Here is a 24,362-nt window from a genome sequence, read left to right as displayed (position 1 = left end):
GCATTTGCAAATACTGTGAAATGGCATGTACTGGCTACTTCTGCAGACTTTAGCTACTTTCCTTTAAAAAACCAGAGTCAAATAGCAAGAGGGAAATGAGTGAAAGTAATAAAATGGATAGGCAAATCTTCACAAGGATAAAACAATAACTACCACATTTAAGCATCCATATGTAGCAGGGACTCTTCCAGACCCTTTGTAGACCTCAGTGCTGCTCCTCAGGACATCCCTGCTTCACGGGTCTGACTATCACAATGTTATAAATAGATCCATTCTCACAATGGAGGAACATCAGAACTCTTAGTATAATTTAATCATAGTAACAGTTGTCAGTTTCATTCCTTCCAAGCCTTAAAAGATTAGTGTGATTCTCTTGTTTTTATTTTGGAGGGTAGGAAACATGATCTACATTTCTATAAAATCTAATGAAAATTAAAGATCATCTTTCCAGAAAAATGCACAGAAAGCATATAATTTTGAGGGGATGGCATCACAGAGCACTGAAGTCCATCCAGATTAAAACCCTCTGCTGTAGTTCTAACTTTATCATTTTTGAAACATTATATGAAAGACAAGTGTTGGGATCATTGAAATAGGATCAAATTAATCTTAGGAATTCTTGTCTAGCAACCAAAAACATGTGGAAAGTTTAGCAGGACTAAAGCACTAATATAATAATAAATTTTAAAATTCTGTTTTTTCCATAGTAGCTAAAAATACACCAAGTACCTAATCTGATCTGGCTAGTATCCAGTCATTAGTTAGGAGGTATGCTGAAATGCTGGCTCAAGCTCCATCTTTGAGAGGGCATGAAGATGTGTTTGCCAAAAAGAATGTAACAGAAACTTTAGTTTCTCATTTTTTGAGAAGGAAATGCACTTGATTTTCCAAAAACAAACAAACAAAAACCTGTACTACAAATTTCAGGTTTCAAAAGGTGATAAAAGTTTAAGAAACTGTTGTGTGTGTGTGTTAGCCACTCAGCTATGTCAGACTCTTGCGACCCCATGTACTTTAGCTTGCCAGGCTCCTCTGTCCTTGGGATTCATCTGGCAAGAATACTGGAGTGGGTTGCCATTTCCTTCTCCACGGGATCTTCCCAACTCGCAGACTGAACCTGGGTCTCCCACATTGCAAGCAGATTCTTTACCACCCGGGCCTCCAGGGAAGCCCCAATAGGCTTCCCTATTTAGGCAATAATAAATCATAAATTATTAGCAAAATACCAAAATTTCAGTTACGCTAATACTGCTAGCTTGACGTAAAGGACTAGTAGATTCCAGTGTCAAAACACAATTTGAAATGGGAACCAAGATTTATACAGATAAAATAGTTCACTAAATATAAAATAATTCATCCAGTAATGAAAAATGATTTAGTGGGTTATTTATGTTCATTATCCCAAAGGAATATTATACACATATTTTTAAAACCTTTACAGATTTTTACTTACAAGGGAAATGCTGATGATATACCAAGTAAAAATAAAAAGGAGAAGAAATTTGCCCCAATCAACTCTAATGATGTTATTTATTTTGTGTGTGGGTGCACACATTTAGATTCATTGTAACAAAGCAATTTGTATACCTTTAACATTTCAAACTGAGCATCATCTTTCCTTTCCAGTGAAACAAAAAGGAAAAAAATTTAAAACAATGGTATTTTTCAAATGTAGAAAAAATATTATATACTCATAGCGGTTGCCTCTAGATAACAGAATTAAAGTTTATCTTTTCATATTTGTTTCTTTTTTCTTTCTTTTTTGCTGAATGGCCTGCAGGATCTTAGTTCCTGGAACCAGGGATTGAAACTGTGCCCTTCGCAGTGAAAGCATTAGTTCTAACCACTGCACTGCCTCTTCTAAACTTTCTAAATGCAAATTACATCACTTTAATTTAGTATGTTTTAGTACTTTTTAAATGAAACATAAGTTCTTTATGTAGAAACTCAAACCATTTTAGAAAAATTTAGTCAAAAATTTAAAGTCACATATGTTTTAATACATCCCTCCTACATCCAAAAAATCCAGTCCTCAGAGGTAAATGGTTCCAGCGTATGGTTTGGTAGGTATGTATCCTTCTAGAACTGTTTTCCAAAATTCCATTTATGAGTAGAAAAATGTAATTTTGAGTTTTCATGGTCTTTTTTTCTCTACAATTTTGAGTTGTCTAAACTTTGCTTCTTGGTATAACTCAAACTGCAAATGGCCATAGCTGTAATTTTAAACAACCAGCAACTGCTTTTTTCAAACATATTTTTAAAGCACTGTTTACCTTCCTAAAAACATTCTTCTCAGGTCTTCTTCTTAAATTTCTACTATAGATATGTCATGATCCTAATATCTTTGGTACTTGAAAATGACATATATAGGATAAACCCCAAAATTCTTGGAGTACTAGTTGCTAAGATGATATCTTAAGGATATATGGAATATGATGGTTTACAGTGCACTTTTTTTTTTTTAGGATACACTAGTATGTGACATAGGCTGAATCTTACATTTTTTAATGAGATTTCATTCATTCATTGAGTCATTTGTTCAACAAACATTTGTTGAGCACCTATTATGTGCTGGCACCTTCCCTAGCCTGGGCTTTGGCTTTAGAAGTAAACATCTCACCTCTAATCATTGCTTTCTCATGATCCTCTTCTTTTTAAAGCTTCCCTGGTAGCTAAGCTGGTAAAGAATCTTCCTGCAATGCAGGAGATCCCAGTTCGATTCCTGGATCAGAAAGATCCCCTGGAGAAGGGACGGGCTACCCACTCCAGTATTCTTGGACTTCCCTGATGGCTCAGATGGTAATGAAACTGTCAGCAATGTGGGAGATCTGGATTCAACCAGTGTTCAGTTCAGTCACTCAGTCGTGTCCGACTCTTTGCGACGCCATGAATCGCAGCAGGCCAGGCTTCCCTGTCCATCCATCACCAGCTCCCAGAGTTCACTCAAACTCATGTCCATCAAGTCGGTGATGCCATCCAGCCATCTCATCCTCTGTCATCCCCTTCTCCTCCTGCCCCCAATCCCTCCCAGCATCAGGGTCATTTCCAATGAGTCAACCCTTCACATGAGGTGGCCAAAGTACTGGAGTTTCAGCTTCAGCATCAGTCCTTCCAATGAACACCTAGGACTGATCTCCTTCAGGATGGACTGGTTGGATCTCCTTGCAGTCCAAGGGACTCTCAAGAGTCTTCTCCAACACCACAGTTCAAAAGCATCAATTCTTCTGTGCTCAGCTTTCTTCACAGTCCAACTCTCAGAATCAGTTTTAATGGGGCATAAATAAATTGGAAAAAGAACAAGATTTCTCTTGTTGCTTACTCTTGTTGCTTACTCTTGTTGCAGACATGAGCTGATGCTAATTAGCATAGATTTTCTGGATAATCATGACTTGAGCACCTAGTCTCATTATCAAGGTAATGATTTGAATTGCTTAGATTAATTTGATTCATTTGTTAGTTGTATTTAATTTTAATATGAAATTAATACAAAAATATTTGATTCCCAGGTGTCACTTCATGGTAAAGAACCCATCTGCCAATACAGGAGATAGAACAGATGATAGTTCAATCCCTGCATCAGGAAGATTCCGTGGAGGAGTGCAGAGCAATCCACTCTAGTATTCTTGCCTGGAGAATCCATGGACAAAGGAGCCTGGCAGGCTACGATTCATGGGGTCATGAAGAGTTGGACATGACTGAAGCGACGTAGCGCACACACAATGCAAAAATATGTGACTCCTGGTTTTACTTGTACCACATCCATTATAGTATCACAATGACAGCCTACTTTATAAAGAGGATGACTTCTGGAGCTTTGGAAAAATCAACTCTTGAAACACTAATCTGGAATAATTAAAAAAAAAAAAATCAAGAAGCTGCCCAGAAAGAGCTGGGGAGACAAGCTCTACAGCAAAATAAATGTACCCAACTACAATGCTCCCTAGTAAGTGATAGTATAACTTGGATAATATGGATATTAGATGAAGGTGTTAAGTCAGTTTCACATTTTTTTCTGGATAAGATGGTCTACACAAAATGGCAAGGTAAGATTTGAACCATGTTGACAAGATTCCAGAAATTAGCATACACTGATCAGAATCAGTCAAAATCAGCATAGTTTTGTTGACAGGCTTTATTTTTTCCATTGAAGTATACTTGATATACAATGTAGCGTTAGTTTCTGGTGTACAGCAGAGTGATTCAGTTTATGTGTTCCAAACATGCAAGGTTCCTACACACCAAAGGCTCTTTTTCCTATGGTCAGCTCTGTGGTGAGGTATGCTACTGAAGACTCAGCAGTGATCCAAAGAGATTCCTTAAAGGCATACTTAAGGACATATAACATCTGCCCTCAATTGCAAAACTTGGTAGCAAAAATTTGTTCCATATGCCATATATAACACATGCCAAAATGAAATCCGGCTGTTTGAAAACAGTAAGAAAAGCAGTGGCCAGGAGAGGCTTGTCCCACTCCACTCCCACCAACACGGATAAAATAAAATCAAACAAGTATGTCAACCAACTCCAAAGAGACAGCTCCAGAACCAGACTGTTAGCATGCTATCCACTGGATGGTGAACACTTACTCGTTCCATTTGTATCATATATGTTATTAACTTTTAGCCTTTCAAGTACAACCTATATAGGTATTGCTATTTTTCCAGGTGCACTTTCTATTAGCTAGGAAGGTAGCATGGTAACAAATAGCACATATCTCGTGTTATCTAGTTGCTATTAATTTAACCAAGCATAGAACAACCCTTTAATATTGGGGGGGGGGGGAGAATCAATATTAACTGGAGTAGGGAATTTCCTGGCAGTCCAGTGGTTAAAACATAGAGCTTTCACCATGGTAGCCAGGGTTCAATCCCTGATCTGTGAACTAAGATCCCACAAGCTGCCTGGTGTGGCAAAAAAAAACAACCACCATGCACACACACAAACACACACACAAAACCACACACACAAAAAAACTGGAATAAATATTGAGACTATTTCACCTTGGCAACCAATTCACAAAGTGCTTAGTCATTCAATTATTCAATTCATGTAATTAAAAGGTCAGTTTTCATTCCAATCCCAAAGAAAGGCAATGCCAAAGAATGTTCAAACTACCATACAAATGTGCTCATTTCACATGCTAGGAAGGTAATGCTCAAAATCCTTCAAGCAAGGCTTCAGCAGTACCTGAACTGAGAACTTCCAGATGTTCAAGCTGGATTTACAAAAGGCAGAGAACCAGAGGTTAAATTGCCGGCATCCACTGGATCAAAGAGAAAGCAAATGAATTCCAGAAAAACATCTATCTCTGCTTCATGACTACACTAAAGCCTTTGACTGCGGATCACAACAAACTATGTAAAATTCTTAAAGAGATGGTAATACAAGACCGCCTTACCTATCTCCTGAGAAACCTGTATGTAGGTCAAGAAGCAATGGTTAGAACCAGATATGGAACAATGGACTGGTGCAAAGTTGGGAAAGGACTACATCAAGGCTGTATATTGTCACCCTGCTTATTTAACTTCTATGTAGAGTACATCATGCAAAAGGCTGGCTGAATAAAGCACAAGGTGAAATCAAGATTGCCAGGAGAAGTATCAATAACCTCAGATACGCCGATGACACCATCCTTATGGCAGAAAGTGAAGAACTAAAGAGCCTCTTGATGAAAGTGAAAGAGGAGAGTGAAAAAGCTGGCTTAAAACTCAACATTCAAAAAATGAAGATCACAGCATACAGTCCCATCACTTCATGGCAAATAGATGGATTTGGCAAATAGCGACAGATTTTCTTTTCTTGGGTTCCAAAGTCACTGCAGCCATGAAATTAAAAGTTGCTTGCTCCTTGGAAGAAAAGTTATGACCAACCCAGACAGCATATTAAAAAGCAGAGACATTACTTTGCCGACAAATGTCCATACAGTCAAAGCTATGATTTTTCCAGTAGTCACATACGGGTATGAGAGCTGGACCGTAAAGAAGGCTGAGTGCAGAAGAATTAATTCTTTCAAACTGTGGTGCTAGAAAAGACTCTTGAGAGTCCCCTGGACAGCAAGATCAAACCAGCCAATCCTAAAGGACATCAATCCTGAATATTCACTGGAAGGACTGATGCTGAAGCTGAAGATCCAGTACTTTGGCAACCTAATGGGAAGAGCAGACTCATTGGAAAAGACCCTGATACTGGGAAGAACAGGATAGGAGGAGAAGAGGGCAACAAAGGTTGAGATAACATCACCAACTCAACAGACATGAATTTGAGTGAACTCCGTAAGACAGTGAAGGACAGAGAAGCCTGGCATGCTGCAGTCCATGGGGTCACAAAGCTTCAGACACAGCTTGGCAACTGAACAATAAAGGTCTGATACTAAGAAGCACCCTCGCTACTTGTAAACTTCTTTCACTTTCAATAAATAGAATAATGTATATGTATCTGCCGGGGGCCAGCGTGAGGAACTCTACCCATGGCAAAGGTCATGAGGAAGGAGGCTTGGCATACGCAAAGGCATGATCAAGCCTCAGGAAACCCCCTGTTCCCGAGCATCTACCCCAAAACCAGAGTCTGTTTTATGCTCTCCCCCATAACCGTTTTTCTCAGAGAAGAAATAAACGTGCAGCTCCAAGGCAATAAAAATTCCTGGGTGTGACAAGAGTGTTTCAGCTTATGGACTCCTCTGAAGGTTATCTAGCCCGCCTGTATAGGTTCGTCCGGCCACATGTGATTGTTTACAGCCTCCTAACCTGAGATCACGAGATGTTTTAGACTTACTAAAGGCAAATTCTTTTGGGGAGTTGGAAATTATTAGTATAGTGGGTTGGTTAGGAATTATATTGGTGAAGGGTTTTTCATTTGTTGTGTCAATAATTGCTGCTAATTCCCTGCCCTGGGTGGGACAAGGATGTTTTAGGTCAAACCTCTCTGCTGACAGACTAGCTTGTGTGACAGGATTATCCATCAGTGTATTTGGAATATAGAAAAGGAAATATAGTAGTTTTTGATGTTAGCAATACTAGACTTTTTGAGTTAATGGATTTTCTCTTTTGTAATAGATCACTGTACTTTGTTATAAATCACTGTGTCCTTGCTATGTAAAAATGTAACTTTATCACTAACAAGACTAAATAGATCTTAGGGGAACATTGGTGAAAGGATTTTCATTTGTTGGGCTGATGTTTGCTGCTAAATCTCCATGTTCCCTGCCCTTATAATGAATATAACTAGCATATAGGAGAAATAAGCATTAATCTTTAAGTATATAGAAGAAATAAGTATTAACCTTTAAGATTAATCATGTTAACCTTGGGTTAAATACATTCCTTTCTTGATTTTAACTCACTACACCCTCACCCTATAGGAATGTAACTTTATTTGGAGGGTGGTGCCTGGTTTAAGAAAAAACACCCTTGGAAGAAATAAGTTTTTGGTTATCAGAAAGAAAGGATCATAAAATGTCAGAAGGTCTCACTCATAGCCAGAAGATGATGTAATATCCCTAAGACCTTTTTTTTATACATTTATGTGAAGCACCTGATTTTGATAAAGGTCAGGACTGCTGACCCCCGCGTGACTCTGTATTCATCCCTATGTATAACAAAAGGTATATAAGCAAATCCCAAAATAAAGAAATCGGATCAGTTTCCGGAAAGACTGATTCCCCCATGTCGTTCTTTCTTGCTCCTCGTTTTTCTGGCTGAATTCCCATCTGGAGCATGGATGCTATTCCACATAATCCAAGTTATTCAGCCTCTTTTTCTCCACTAATCTTCCTACTACACTATCCGTTTCTAATCTCTCTCTATATCTGTAATTAAATATGTATTTTTTCCAAGGACGCGGACTCCATCCCCACCTTCGAATCACCCTGGATCCACTGGGGCTGGACCCTGGCATGTGTCAATATGCTAAATCATAAAAACATATAAGGAATACCTAGCCAAGGGCAAATTCCTAGATGACTATGAGTTACAAAGTTAGTGGTTTTAATTATTTGTATTTCTTAATATGGAGAACTGAACAAAATTAGGTAGAAGAATAACACTTTATCTCTCAGCCAAAGATATCACTGGGAAGACTATCTAGTCACCTTGCTGTATAATTAAAATAAATCATTGTGAGGCAAAAATGCAATTTCTGATTTTAAAAAGTAAATCAAAATTGCTTTTATTCCTCCCAGACATTATTAGTTAATGTCTTGAGAACTGGCATATACCTTTGGGGGCTAAGTATGTTTTAGAAGAAAAAAGAATTCTGTTTTTAAAATGTATATTTATTTTATATAAGCACTAATAATGATATTAAGATTTTAAAACTATAAATGTATTTTCTCTCTCTCACTCCAACCCTCAATAATAAGTAAAATAATTCTGATGTGAGGAACAAACAAACATATGAAATATATTTGCTTAAAAATATTCTTGGTTATCAAAGTAAGTGGGCTTCAATTATTGATAACCATGTAAAGTATCAAAAGTCTGGCATCAAATGGTTAAAAATAAAACCAATTAAATAGCTCTATATTAGAAACTATAAAATATTGAAATAAAGTAAGACATAAATATACTATGGTCATGAACTGGAAGATTCAATATTGTAAAAAATGTCAGTCTCTCCAAATTGATATATAGATTCAACAAAAATACAATAAAAATTTCAGCATGGCTTTTGGTGGAAATTTACAAGTAGATTCAAAAATTTGGGTATCCCCTGGTGGTCCAGTGATTAGAACTCTGAACTTTCACTGCCGAGGGCAGGTTGGATTTCTGGTCTGGGAACTAAGATCTGACAAGCCAAGCATGCCCGGACCCCAAAAAAGAAAAAAAGTCATAAAAGAACAATAACAAAATAGCCTAAATAAATATTAAAAAAAATACTGAAGGACTTATGTTACCAGTCAGCAAGACTAGCAGTAAAACCTAATAATGATGCAAGTTTAGATACAAAGATAGAAAAAAAGGCCAATGAAAAGAGCCTATAAACAGATTCAGAACTAATCAATCACCTGATTTGTGACAAAGTTGATGCTGTAGTGGGGAAAAGTATAGTCATTTCAGTAATGGTCAAGTAGATACCCAGATGAAGAAGAATGAATCTTGACTCCTATCTCTCACACAATATGCAAAAGTCAGTTCCATATCTTCATAAAGCTTAATGTGAATGGTTTTTAAAAGTAGCTTTTAAAGAAGAAGACAAAAGAGAACAACTTCATGACCTTGGAATTTGCAAAAAATAGACAACATTTTCTGAAACAGGAAATAAAAATTTATTAAAAAGTTACCATAGAGAAGAAGCATGGTAAACTGGACTACATTAAAGATAAGAATTTCTGTTCATTCGGGACTTCCCTGGTGGTCCAGTGGCTAAGACTCTGAGCTCTGAATGCAGGGGACCCAGGTTTGATCCCTGGTCAGGGAACTAGCAAGCAGATCAAACTAGTCAATCCTAACAGATATCAGTCCTAAATATTCATTGGAAGGCCTGATGCTGAAACGGAAGCTCCAATACTTTGGCCACTTGATGCAAAGAACTGACTCATTAGAAAAGATCCTGATGATGGCAAAGTTTGAAGGCAGGAGAAGGGGAAGACAGAGGATGAGAATGGCATCACCAACTTAATGGACATGGGTTTGAGCAAGCTCCAGGAGATGGTGAAAGACAGGGAAGCCTGGCGTGCTGTAGTCCATGGGGTTGCAAAGAGTTGGACATGATTGAGCAACTAAACAACAGGGAGCTAGAACCCACATGCTGCAACTAAGACCTGGTGCAACCAAATATATAAATAGTTTTTAGAAAAAAAGAAAAGAATTTCTGTTCATTAAAAAAGCACAGGGAGTTCCCTTGTGGTCCAATGGTTAAGACTCTGGGCTTTGACTGCCAGGCCTGGGTTGTATCCCTGGTTGGGAAACTAAGATCCTGCAAGTCTTGAAGTGTGACCAAAAAATAAGAACCACAATTAAGTGAAACATTGTCATAAAATAGATAAAGATATCTGCAATTATTTAATCAACAAAGAATTTGTTTCAACAAAATATAATAAACTAACGAATTAGTAGTAAAAGCCAATTTAAAAGTGAATAAAAGCAGGACTTTCATGGTGTTTCAGTAGTTAAGACTCCATGTTTCTACTGCAGGGGGTAGGGTCAGGGAACTAAGGTCCTGCAAACCGCACAGTGAGGAAAAAAAAAAAGAGAGAGAGCTTGATTTCATTAGTCATCAAGGAAATGCAATGTAGTGATGCCACAAAACAGCCAATGAAATTATTAAAACAAAATAAGACAGAAAATACCAACTGTTGGATAGGGAGCAAGTGGAACTCTCATACACTACTGTAAAGACAGTCTTAATTGGATCAACCACAGCAGTTTGGTAGTATCGATGAAAGTTAAACATATGCATATTTTATGACAAAGCAATTCCACTCCTAGGAATATAGTCAAAAGAATGCATGCATATATTCACCAAAGGCTTTCATAAAAATGTCCATAGTAGCACTACAGTGTTTGGTCTCCTGTCCAGTTCTATACTGTAACATTCCACTGCGCATTAACAATAGAATGGATAGGCAATATGACATATGACAAAATAGATATTGTTAATACACGATATTAACAATAGAATTTTTGTATTGTGATATATACATGCACTGGAAAACAACACTACAATGAGGATGAATAGCTATAAGCAAGACTATTGATGAGTCTCATAAACATAGTATTAACAAAAGGCGACCATAAACAAGAGTGTACAACTGTTCCTTGCTCTGTTAGGATGAACTTCCCTCAGAGAAGTGTTCCCTATTTTCTTCTGTGCACTGTTGGATGAGTGGGTCTAGCACAGAGTGAGAGTTCAGCATAAGGACAACACAACACATCTTCAGAATCAGCTTTGTCTGGAAAAAAGTGATATTTTGGCGAGAGAGAGCAAGTGATGATATGTGAGTCTGATATGTGAAGCAAGAGATGATATGTGAATATCATCTAATATAGGGAAACTTTGAAATAAGATACGAACAGAAATAAATTAATTAAAACTGTATTTCAAATGGACAATATAACCACGTTGAAGGGTAAGGGTAGTGTGTGTGAGAGAAAGAAACACTAATTCAACAAATGCATAGTCTAACTTTTGAACACACCACTGACATATCAGTAACAGCAATAATTTCTATCACCAAGATCTTGGTTTCTAATTACCATTCTCTACCAAAAAGAACCAAGTTTTCTTGGATAATTGTCATTTCATCTGGGGCAGGATGGGAAATAGAAAACCTTGGAACATTTGTGACAGAAAATAATTATTCAAACAATGGTTGAAGGTGCTCCCTGGCCAAATTTCAGGAAATTTGAGCATCAAAATAAGTAATGATAATAAAGAAGTATAATCTACTGAATATAACAAAAATCTACAAGTTCACACTGAAATAAATATATAAATAAAGTAAGAAGAAAAAGCTCTTCCTTGGAGTTTAAAGCTAATTAATAGATTTAGAAGAAATGATGGAAACAGAATCAGGTTTTGACAACTATCAGGCAAAAATCAGCAGTGAATACTAAAACTGAAGCATGAAAATTTGAGGGATAGCTGTATATTTACAAGCCTCAATGTCCCTGCAAGATATTTATTAAATACAAAGTGAAAAATACTGATTATACCATGGAGACACTACCTTTAACCAAGTGATAAAAATTAAGATCATAAATAGTGGGACAAAGGACATCATGCCCCTTTTATAAGAAGGTATTCAAACAACAACGCATAATCCAGATGAAGTCATGAGGAAGCACTAGACAAACCCAAAGTGAGGGACAAAATAAGCAATCTGCACTTTGCAAAATTAGCAATATTATAAAATACTGCAAAAATATTCTAACTCCCCCCAAAACCATTGTATTATACTATTCCATTTATATCAAACCCTGGAAAATACAAACAAATGTACAATGACGGAAAGATGTTTGCCTGAGGAAAAGGGGTACAGGTAGGAGCGTAAAGACTATGAAGGAATTTTGGGGAGTGATGGACTTTGACTGTGGTAATGATCACATAGTGTATGTACATCATACTTATCAAATTGTATACTTTGAATATGCGCAGTGTATTATATGTCAATTATACCTCAGTAAAGTTGTTTTATAAGTCTAAGGAATTACTACAAATTAACAGAGGCCAAAAGGATATTTTCTTATAGGCCAAATAAAGTCTGTGGGTTAGTTAATAACAATGGTTCATTGTTAATTTCATAGTTTTGATAATAATATGTGAGAATGTACTTGTTTTCAGGAGATCTATTCTCTAGTATGTCAGGATAAAGGAATATCATGTCTATGAAAAACTTAGTCTCAATTAATTCAGAGAAACTATTTATGTATATAGAGAAGACATATCTGGAAGAGACAGGGCTTCCCTCATACCTCAGTTGGTAAATCACCTGTCTGCAACACAGGAGACCGGGGTTTGATCCTGGGTCAGGAAGATCCCCTGGAGAACAAAATGGCAACCCACTCCAGTATTCTTGCCTAGAGACTCCCACGGACAGAGGAGCCTGGCAGGGGGTCACAGGAGTCAGACATGACTTAGCCACTAAAGCACCACCATGGAGGAGACAAAAAGAGAGAGCACAGGGAACTCTTCTCAGTACTCTCTAATGACCTAAAGGGAAAAGAATCTAAAAAAGAATGGAAGGACTTCTCTGGTGGTACAGTGGTTAAGACCCTGTGCTTTCACTGCAAAACACACGGGTTGGATCCCTGTTTGGGGAAATGAGAACTCACAGGCTGCGTGGGCAAGCCAAAAAAATCAATTAAATTTTTAAAAAGTTAAAAAAAAAAAAAAGAGTAGATAGATGTATACCTGATTCACTTTACTATACACCAGAAACTAACCATTTTAAATCAACTATACGCTGATAAAAATTATTTAATTAAAGTGATACAATAAAATGCAAAAACAGTAAAATGTGTAAAACAGATAGCTAGTGGGAAGCTGCTGTACAACACAGGGAGCTCAACTCAGTGCTCTCTGTCATGTCCTAGAGAGGTGGAATAGCAGGTGGGTGGTAGAGAGGCTCAAGAGGGAGGAAATACATATTTATTTATAGCTGACTCAGGTTGATGCACAGCAGAAACCACACAACACTGTAAAGCAATCATCCTCCAGTTTCAGAAAATGTTATCATTTGCCTGAAAGACAAACTAAATGCTCAGTACTGCAATATTTCTATAAACCTGAATTATGGAAAGTAAAAGTTTTTTTATGCAGGTCAAGAAGCAGCAGAACCGTACATAGAATAATGGATTGGTTCCAAACTGAGAAAGGAGTACATCAAGGCTGTAAACTGTCACCCTGCTTATATGCAAAGTACATCATTTAAAATGCTGGGTTGGATGAAGCACAAACTGGAATCAAGATTGCCAGGGGAAGTATCAATAATCTCAGATACGCAGATGACACCATCCTTATGGCAGAAAGTGAAGAACTAAAGAGCCTGTTGATGAAAGTGAAAGAGAGTGAAAAAGCTGGCTTAAAACTCAACATTCAAAAAAATGAAGATCATGGGTGGGCAGCCCTCAGCTGGACCAGTGGTTGCGTGGGTTGTGGTGCTGGGCAGTCTGCAGGTGCTAGCAAATCCCAACCAGGATGTAGAGTTAGTGGTGTCTAGGTAGTCGGGGGAGAAGGAGGAAGCAGCAGTGAATCACTTATAAATGACTCCGAAGCCGGACATGGAGCCTAAATTCCAAGGTGAGAGTGCTGTGCTTTCATGGGTGGCTTCTTTATTAAGCAAAGGTACAAAATCTGTTTTGAGAAGTTAGCTGGAACTACTGGTCGGATAATAATGAGATTTCAATGATTGGTAGCTTTAGTGAGAGCTACCTTTTTCACAGATTTTCAGGTTCATAGTTCCTCATCTTTTCTTTATTGGTGTCTTACTGCTTGCTGAGTGGGTCACATAAAGCATTCTGCCATTCATGTTGCTGCTGCTGCTGCTGCTAAGTCGCTTCAGTCGTGTCCAACTCCGTGCAACCCCATAGACGGCAGCCCACCAGGCTCCGCCATCCTTGGGATTCTCCAGGCAAGAACACTGGAGTGGGTTGCCATTTCCTTCTCCAATGGATGAAAGTGAAAAGTGAAAGTGAAGTCGCTCAGTTGTGTCCGACTTCGCAACCCCATGGACTGCAGCCTACCAGGCTCCTCTGTCCATGGGATTTTCCAGGCAAGAGTACTGGAGTGGGATTCCATTGCCTTCTCTGGCCATTCATGTTACTGACCTGCTAAAGGCCAGTAGTTGGAAAGAGCATTTGAGTGGAAAGATAGAGGTTTGACTGTGGAAGCAAAATAGCATTGTTAATGATTTGTGAGAAAATACTGCCAAAGTCAATTTTATTGGTAAATAGTTGGCTTAAAACTCAGCATTCAAAACACTAAGATCATGGCATCCGGGCAAATCACTTCATGGCAAATATACGGAAAAACAATGGAAATGGAAACAGTGACAGACTTTCTTTTCTTGGGCTCCAAAATCACTGCAGATGATGCCTGCAGCCATGAAATTAAAAGATATTTGCTCCTTGGAAGAAAAGCCATGACAAAGCTAGACAGCATATCAAATTACTTTGCTGACAAAGGCCCATATAGTCAAAGCTGTGGTTTTTTAGGTGGTCATGTATGGATGTAAGAGTCGGACTGGGAAGAAAGCTGAGTGTCAAAGAATTGATGCTTTTGAACGGTGGTATTGGAGAAAACTCTTGAGAATCCCTTGGACTGCAAGGAAATCAAACCAGCCAATCCTAAAGGAAATCAGTCCTGAATATTCACTGGAAGGACTGATGCCGAAGCTGAAAATCCAATATTGGACCACCTGATACAAAGAACTGACTCATTGGAAAAAATCCTGGGAAAGATTGAAGGAAGGAGGAGAAGGGGACGACAGAGGATGAGATGGTTGGATGGCATCACTGACTTGATGGACATGAGTTTAAACAAGCTCTGGGAGTTTGTGATGGACAGGGAGGCCTGGCATGCTGCAATGTATGGGGTCACAATGAGTCAGACGTGACTAAGTGACTGAACTGAACTGAAAAAAATTTTTTTATGTGTTTTAGAAATAAAGAATGTGGTGCTTAGGAGAGTGTGAGCAATAGCCAATATATTCATTCATTCCTTAACAGTACTAGTATTTCCCACCCTGACAGACCTTGACCACAGTGGCCACACTTGCTTGCCAGAGCAAGTTTACAGAAACAAACCACACACCATCTAAATTTCTAAACCTGATTATTTGAGTTACAAATATATTCTTTTCATTCAATTAACAAGTACTCACTTAGCACCTATCACTGTAACAAGGCTAGAATGCACAAGAAAAATAAAGTTCTCTGGAAGTAAACCTGAGAAACATGCACAGATACAGGTGTTGCACAGGAAAGTGAGTGAAGGGGTGGGGTTTTGTCAGGCAGGAAAAAGGAAGAACATGTACCATGACCATGAACATGGAGGCAGGACCACGCACAATGAGCCTCGGGAAGCAGAAGCAGCTGGATATAGCTGAAATTCGAATATAATGTAAGAAGTGACATCAAATAAGACAAAGAGGTCAGTCATGTCAAGACCCTAAAGATCTCACATTCCTTGCTAAGGAATCTAGGCTTCACCTATCATTGGAAGGCACTGTTTTCCATTGTTTTGGGTGAGATGAATCCCATACACAGAAAAGCACTAATTGGAGGGTCTAGATCAGATAGATAGAGTGCCTGATGAACTATGGAATGAGGTTTGTGACATTGTACAGAAGACAGGGATCAAGACCATCCCCATGGAAAAGAAATGCAAAAAAGCAAAATGGCTGTCTGGGGAGGCCTTAGCCTCCTGAAATCCTGAAAGATGATGCTGTGAAAGTGCTGCACTCAATATGCCAGCAAGTTTGGAAAACTCAGCAGTGGCTACAGGACTGGAAAAGGTCAGTTTTCATTCCAATCCCAAAAAAGGCAATGCCAAAAAATGCTCAAACTACCGCACAATTGCACTCATCTCACACGCTAGTAAAGTAATGCTCAAAATTCTCCAATCCAGACTTCAGCAATACATGAACTGTGATCTCCCTGATGTTCAAGCTGGTTTCTGAAAAGGCAGAGGAACCGGAGATTAAATTGCCAACATCCACTGGATCATGGAAAAAGCAAGAGAGTTCCAGAAAACCATTTATTTCTGCTTTATTGACTATGCCAAAGCCTTTGACTGTGTAGATCACAATAAACTGTGGAAAACTCTGAAAGAGATGGGAATACCGTACCACTTAATCTGCCTCTTGAGAAATCTGTATGCAGGTCAGGAAGCAACAGTTAGAACTGGACATGGAACAACAGACTGGTTCCAAATATGAAAAGGAGTACGTCAAGGCTGTATATTGTTACCCAGCTTATTTAACTTATATGCAGAGTACATCATGAGAAACGCTGGACTGGAAGAAACACAAGCTGGAATCAAGATTGCCGGGAGAAATATGAATAACCTCATATATGCAGATGACACCACCCTTATGGCAGAAAGTGAAGAGGAGCTAAAAAGCTTCTTGATGAAAGTGAAAGAGGAGAATGAAAAAGTTGGCTTAAAGCTCAACATTCAGAAAACGAAGATCATGGCATCTGGTCCCATCTCTCCATGGGAAATAGATGGGGAAACAGTAGGAACAGTGTCACACTTTATTTTTTTGGTCTCCAAAATCACTGCAGATGGTGACTGCAGCCATGAAATTAAAAGACGCTTACTCCTTGGAAGAAAAGTTATGACCAACCTAGATAGTATATTCAAAAGCAGAGACATTACTTTGCTGACTAAGGTCTGTCTATAAGGCTATGGTTTTTCCAGTGGTCATGTATGGATGTGAGAGTTGGACTGTGAAGAAGGCTGAGCACCGAATAATTGATGTGTTTGAACTGTGGTGTTGGAGAAGACTCTTGAGAGTCCCTTGGACTGCAAGGAGATCCAACCAGTCCATTCTGAAGGAGATCAACCCTGGGATTTCTTTGGAAGGAATGATGCTAAAGCTGAAGCTCCAGTACTTTGGACACCTCATGAGAAGAGTTGACTCATTGGAAAAGACTCTGATGCTGGGAGAGATTGGGGGTAGGAGGAGAAGGGGATGACGGAGGATGAGATGGCTGGATGGCATCACTGACTCGATGGACGATGGACGTGAGTCTGAGTGAACTCCGGGAGATGGTGATGGACAGGGAGGCCTGGCGTGCTGTGATTCATGGGGTCGTGAAGAGTTGGGCACAACTGAGCCACTGAACCGAACTGAACTGAACTGAGAAGAAACAGCATTATAGAAAGAAAACTTGAGTTGCACCTAAGGAGAGCTTGTTGTTCAACATCCTGACTTCCCAGCTGGCTGGTATGCTCATCCCAGAATAGAAGTGCCATAAATACTTGCCAATAATAAAGAGAAAGTTGAAATTCTCCCAGTAAGAGATAAATGCCTCAACAGCTGGAGCAAAGAAAATGGAGAGATAGGAATGCTCATATCTTGTAGACAAGAGATAACTAGAAGAATGAGAGAAAGGCCATTAAAGATGACTGAATTTTCCATTTGGGGTGACCATGCAGATGGTAAACCATTGAACCAAATGTGTAATGCCAGAAGAGGAGCAAGTTTAGAGAAGAGCACCTATTAGAGTACCTTTGGCAACAATGTCATTGGTACTGTTACAAATCTCTCGCTTACCAGTGAGATCTTTCTGTTACAAAAATATTGCTACTAAGTGTTTTAGAGGTAAGTTTGTAAGATACTAAGTTGCTGGCCACAGTTTGATCTGCTCCCACATGTGTGAAGTGAGGAGTAAACAGTATTCATTGCAGTAAGGTTTGTAATAACAAAGTATTTAAAAAACACCTTAAATGTGGGACTTTCCTGGTGGTCCAATGGCTAAGATTCCTCACTCCCAATAGAGGGGGTTCGGGTTCAATTCCTAGCCAGATAACTGGATCCCACCTGACACCTGCTGCAGCTAAAGATCCTGCGTGCCACAACTAAGACCCATCACAGCCAAATAAACAATGAATAAATAAATGTTTAAAACAAAACACCTTAAATTTCATTGATACACAAGAGTTTAAATGTCTGATCTCTTGTTTACAATGGCTTAGTCAAACAAGAAAGTCAGCATTTTTGAACAGATAATTTAAGTCCAGAATGAAATAGAAAAGGTTGACTGAATTTAAGTTCATATTTTAATCTATTCTACTATACTCGTGTTCATAGTAGACTCAAACAATTTCAAGTGAGTAATCTAAAAATCATAAAACACCATAGTTGACAGGTATTTTAATTTAAGCAAGTTTGAGTATTAACAAAGCTCCATAAAATTCCTTTAAACAAAGTCTAAGTCAACAAATACTTTGACTACCTTAGTTTTGTAACTGTAATAATGAGTGTTTTTATGTATATATCACTTTGGATTTTACAAACCATTTTCAATTTTTGATTACCATTGAATCCCAACGATCCTGTGAGATATCCAGGGCAAGTGGAAATCACCTGCCAAAAGTTGAAGCAAAAACCCTATTACTGTTATACCTCCAAGGCAAAGTTTCAAGATAGAAGATAGAGACAGTTTTATTCTTTCAAAAGAAAAGAAGTTTATTTCCTCTGGTTCCTCAGGATGCAAGGCATTTAGCGACTTTGTTCCACTCCTAGTTTTTAAAAATGTAGCTTTCAAAATAAGACACACTAAAATAAGGCATAGTGGAAATCTTTCCAAAACGACATTTCATACAATTTCCCTATTCTCCATGAAAACCTATGATGGAAAAACTGTATGTTCTAGCTTTCTGAGACAAATTCTAAAAATAAGCTAATGTATCACTCAGTGTGCAAGACATGCTTCACGTTGGTCCTCAAATTCCTATAGATAACTTAAAGCAACATTTTCCCAAAGCAAAAGAATGTAATACTCAAGCAAACTATCTCCACGTGGATTTTCCCTGGTGGTCCAGTGGTTGAGAATCCGCTTGCCAGTGGAGGCGACAAGGGTTTGATCCCTGATCCGGGAAGATTCCACATGCCATGTAGCAATTAAGGCTAAGCGCTACAACTACTGAGGCTGGTATACTCTAGAGTCCCTGCTCACTGCAACTAGAAAAAGCCTGCCTGTAGCAACAAATACCCAGCACACCAAAACAGAATAAAATTTTTAAAAATTATTTTAAAAAATAGTCTCCACAGATCACTGTACCAAGTTTCACAGGTGTCCCCAGCCCTTTGGGAGTTTGCTTACCTCCAAAGACACAATGACGGATGGCTTCTTTTTCAGTTCCTCACATTTCCTCTTCTTACAGATCTGATGGCTGTTCTTTCTATTCTTACAGTAAGTACATTCACCACAATTGGTCTTCTGCTGGCAGGGCTCACAGACCCCACATCGCTTTCGTTTCTTCTTTTCCAAAGTAGGTAGCAGAGTTGTGTAGGAAGGAGAAGAGGTACTAGCAAGTGGCACTGGCCTAGACACCACTGTGGTGTTGATGTCAACCATGCTGGTGGCGCTGACCTGGGAGCTCCGTCCTTCCAATGTGCTGGGACTCACCAGGGAGAGCTGGGCAATGCCCTGTGGAGCCGGCTGGAGTCCTCTCTCAGGGGCTAATGTGAACCCCTGAGTGTGAGCTGGCAGAAGGCTTATATGAACCTTCTTCTCGTTTTCTATATTGTTCATAGGTATTACAGGAGGTACCAAAATTATCTCTGAGTTTGATGATGGTTGAGGAGTGTGACCTGAGCCCGAAGGCAAAATCTGCATAGTGTCTGGGACCTCAAGCCCAGATGAAACGGTGCCCTGGGGCTCGGGCCATGCTGGGAGAGCATTACAGGTAGCGACTGGGTTATGAGGGGCAGGAAGAAAGATAGGTGGATCTGAGGCAGTACCACTACCCATACCAAGGACTTGTTGACTTAAGATAGCACCGAAGACCTCTCCTTGGACTGGAATAGCACCAGGAATCTCTGGTGGGTCTAGAGTCTCACCCAAAGGCTCTCCATGAACTGGGTTAGCACCAGGAACTTCCCATTGATGTGGGACAGCACTAACGGCCTGTCCTAGGACAGGGGTTGTATCAGGAACTTCCTGTTGATCTGGGGTAGCTTTGAGTACCTCTTGATGATCTGGTTTAGCACCAAGGGTTTCTTGTTCTGAACCTGCCAAGAAGAGTTTTATTAATGAGGTAGGATATATTGACCCACCAATAGACAAACAGTTTCTAAGGTCCAATGCAGGTACAACCTTATTAAAGCTGGAGGTGGGGCAGCAACCATGTTCACTTTTGATGGGATCCAGGTAAGAATCAGACAGCTTAAGAGATTCTACTCGTGAACCCAAATCTTCTAACTGAATGCTGGGGTTTCCTTCAGAGGTAACCTTGAGGGCTGCTCTTTGGAGCAAAGGAACACAGACAGTGTCCTGAGCAAACATTCTAGGGGAATCACTGATATTATTCAATGTCTCTCTAGAGAATAGTCTTTCTCCACCACATGTCCCTTCCAGTGACCCAGAAAGAATCTCTGCTGCAGGGTCACTAGGAGTAGAGCAAATTATTTTGGAATCCTCGACACCTTGGGACCAAGACTGGGTTGTCTCTTGGCTCTTGTCTTTAATGAAAGATGCATTTTTTATGCCAATTAGCTTCTCTATATCAGGGGGGACTGGGGGGTCTTGCATTGGGACTGAATCATTTTCTGAGTGCTTTACTCCCATGTCTGTAAGTACCTTATAATCACACTCATGTTGCTTTCCTAGATTCTTAGGTGGTGGAACTTTCTTGGGTCTGGCTATGACCACTGGGGGTTGGGAGAGTCGTCTGCTAAGAGAGGTACTTCGCAGAGCCATTGTAAATCCATTGCAAGTTAAGGACTCTGGGTTCTGAAAAAGAACCTCGGTCCTATCCAAATTCATTCGTGCTGCTCCAGCTCTTGTCAGAAGGCTTCTGACTGGCACAGTCAGTTTGGGTTCTGTTTTTTTCTTAACATCTCTTTCTTGCACGAATTGCTTCAATTTTCCAGGGCTCACAGTCTTGACAGTCGCCACATTTTTGTTGGCTGGCTTAGATCCCTTCTTCAGCTGGTTGTTTTTCTTCTTGTTTAGATCTTCCCTCCTGACTAATTTGGAAGGTCTTGCATGGCGAGATCGAGACATAGCTACGAAGTAGGAAAATCTGAAAGGGCACGAGGGACAGAGTCATTGGTCCTTTGGAAAGTCTCACTTCAGAGGAGAATCTGCATGCACCATGGCTGTGCTCAGTTGCACGAGGTTTTGGTCTGAAATTTAAAAAAAAAAAAAAATTGGCAATGAGTCTTTTTCCTATGCAGTCTCTCATTTGAAATAGGACATTGGAACTTCCCTGGTGGTACAGTAGATAAGAATCTGGCTGCCAGTGCAGGGGACACAGGTTTGATCCCTAGTCTGGTAAGATTTCACATGCTTTGGAGCAACTAACCCCATGAACCACAACTACTGAGCCTGAATTCTAGAATCCATATGCTGCAACTATTGAGCCCGTGTGCCTAGAGCCTGTGACGCAAAATAAAAGAAGCCACCACAACGAGAAGCCTGTGCACTTCAAGAAGAGTAGCCCCTGCTTGTTGAAACTAGAGAGAGCTTGTGAGTAGCAACAAAGACCCAGCACAACCAAAAAAGTGTTTAAAACAGAAATGGAATATTCACTAGCAATTATTAATTAAAATTAAGAAACAGAATATTTACTATAAAACAAAAGTATAATAGACACAAAACATACTGAAGTACCCTTTAAACCTTGGATTCACAAATAAAGCTCCTTTAATTTCTGTGACAATTGATTAAGTTAATGAAATTCTTTGAATAAGCTAAGCATGGGCGTTTCTTTAAATTAGAAGCCACAACTATTGTAGTTACAAGTAGTTTAAAGCTCAAACCTAATCTTTACAAATGTAAATACTTAAAAGTTACCTCTTTCTCTCTTAGTTCCCCAACCAGTTGGCGAGGGAAAGAACCAGGGCCACAGCAGTGAAAGCACAAAATCCTAACTACTGGACCACCAGGGAATTCCCCAAAAGTTATCTCCTACACCCTTTTCTCAGCCCATCACTACCCAAGCACGGTATTACCTGTTGGACAGTAAAGCTGCCAAAGCCAGAGGAAGAAGAGCTTACATTATCCAAGAAACTCTACTCCTTGGAGATCCAATAGTATTAATAACATATTTCAATTAACAACCTAAATTTTTCAGATATGTTTTAATAAGCAGCCATGTTTAAAAAACAAATTGACTATATGAGGGTCTTGTATCTAGTTTGTTTCACTTTTTCTATTTCATATTCAGTGCTCCAATGGCACCCCACTCCAGTACTCTTGCCTGGAAAATCCCGTGGACGGAGGAGCCTGGCAGGCTGCAGTCCATGGGGTCGCCAAGAGTTGGACACGACTGAGCGACTTCACTTACACTTTTCACTTTCATGCATTGGAGAAGGCAATGGCAGCCCACTCCAGTGTTCTTGCCTGGAGAATCTCAGGGACAGGGGAGCCTGGTGAGCTGCTGTCTATGGGGTCATGCAGAGTCAGACACAACTGAAGTGACTTAGCAGCAGCAGCAGCAGCTCCCATTTCACTTCAATTATGTTTTCCAATTTCTCCATCTCTTCTTTGTTTTAATATTCTTTTTCAAGCCTTTATCAAGCATCGTAGAAAAGCTCTTATGTGCATAAATATATATATATATATAAATCATACATATAATATATATCTTTTAGAGAACTTATGAATTTTTGCCTAACTAAAAACTTTATAACATTTTGAGTCCAGTTGTTTGACTTAACAGAAACAAAATGCTAGATTTCTAATTTAAAATAGACATGCAGCAAACAATAAAAATTTACTGTATAGCATAGGGAACTATAGCCAATATCATATAATAATCTGTAATGGAAAATAACTTCAAAAATAATATGTGTATACATATAGCTGGACCATGAAAAAAGAATTCTACTTTTTGAAATTTAGTAATGTTTACATTTTTGCCAGTTTTTCTAAATATTCTATGGACATCTAATAGCAACACATGAGATACAAAATTTTAAATATATTTGTGTAGGATATAAATAGAAATCTATTATATTAAAATTATTAATGACATCATTCAAGGTACTCTTCCCATTTTTTCTACACTTGATAAAAATATTCTCAGAGAAATGTTAATATGTTTCACTATGATTATACATACATTTATTTTCCCTTGTTTTTCTTCTGATTTAGCTTTATTTATCTTTGTTTCTTTGTTGTTAGGTATCTAGTGGTTTGTGATGTTTATCTTTGTGAATTGTACTTTTTATCATTAAAAATATTCATTTCAAAATAAATAAATTTAATTAAGAATCTACAAATTTTGAGTTTTATACATGCACACAAAACCAGCATAAAATCTGGGGAGTTAGTATCACCAGATTAGGTTACAAATAGAACTCATGGGTCCACAAATATCTGAGTAACTCCTCAGTATAAGGAAGGCATTGTCATGGGGACTGTCCACACCCAGAAATGATGTCCCTCTTTCCTCCTTCAACCAACTTAATCCAAAGACTGCTGGTTCTAGGTTCTCCTTGGTGGTCCAGTAGCTAAGACTCTGCACTGTCAATGCAGGGGGCCAACATTTGATCCCTAGTCAGAGAATTAGATCCCACATGTTGCAACTAAGGGTTCAAAAGCTACAACTAAAGATCCCACGTGCTGTAACTAAGACCCGGTGCAGCCAAATAAGTATATAAATATTAAAAATCCAAAGAAACAAAGACTGCTGGTTCTAAAGCCCTTCTACCAAGGGTCCCAAAATTTTCATGCTGAATATTTAAGCAAGGAAATTGGAAATAAAGAGAAAATGAGATAATACAAACAATAAAGAACAATATATCAAGCAACTATTATTTGAAAGTTCAGAAAAGAGGAAAAAATGAAAGGGGACTGGCCAACAATCATCATCAAATTGCACTTTTGTCTCCTCAAATGGCCTGACTCTGACTTCAAAGAGATGGGAATACCAAACCACCTGACCTGCCTCTTGAGAAACTTATATGCAGATCAGGAAGCAACAGTTAGAACTGGACATGGAACAACAGACTGGTTCCAAATCAGGAAAGGAGTACGTCAAGGCTGTATGATGTCACCCAGCTTATTTAACTTATATGCAGAGTACATCATGAGAAACGCTGGGCTGGAGGAAGCACAAGCTGGAATGAAAATTGCCAGGAGAAATATCAACAACCTCAGATATGCAGATGACACCACCCTTATGGTAGAAAATGAAGAGGAACTAAAGACCTTCATGATGAAAGTGAAAGAGGAGAGGGAAAA

General features: G+C 38.9%; 1 protein-coding gene across 2 annotated transcripts in view; it reads right to left on the bottom strand.

Moving 5' to 3' along the window:
• The window catches only part of TET1 (tet methylcytosine dioxygenase 1), a 139,926-nt gene that overhangs the window by 107,833 nt on the left and 7,731 nt on the right, over positions 1 to 24,362 (bottom strand). For both annotated transcript variants that reach the window (XM_012105197.4, XM_004021627.5), the window contains exon 2: positions 19,272 to 21,298. In XM_012105197.4, coding sequence (XP_011960587.3) covers positions 19,272 to 21,176 — 1,905 coding nt within the window. In that variant the 5' untranslated portion in view covers positions 21,177 to 21,298. The remainder of the gene's footprint in view (positions 1 to 19,271; positions 21,299 to 24,362) is intronic.

The sequence above is a fragment of the Ovis aries genome, chromosome 25 (genome assembly GCF_016772045.2).
Source record: "Ovis aries strain OAR_USU_Benz2616 breed Rambouillet chromosome 25, ARS-UI_Ramb_v3.0, whole genome shotgun sequence".
Lineage (NCBI taxonomy): Eukaryota > Metazoa > Chordata > Mammalia > Artiodactyla > Bovidae > Ovis > Ovis aries.
This window is presented reverse-complemented; position numbering and strand designations above follow the sequence as displayed.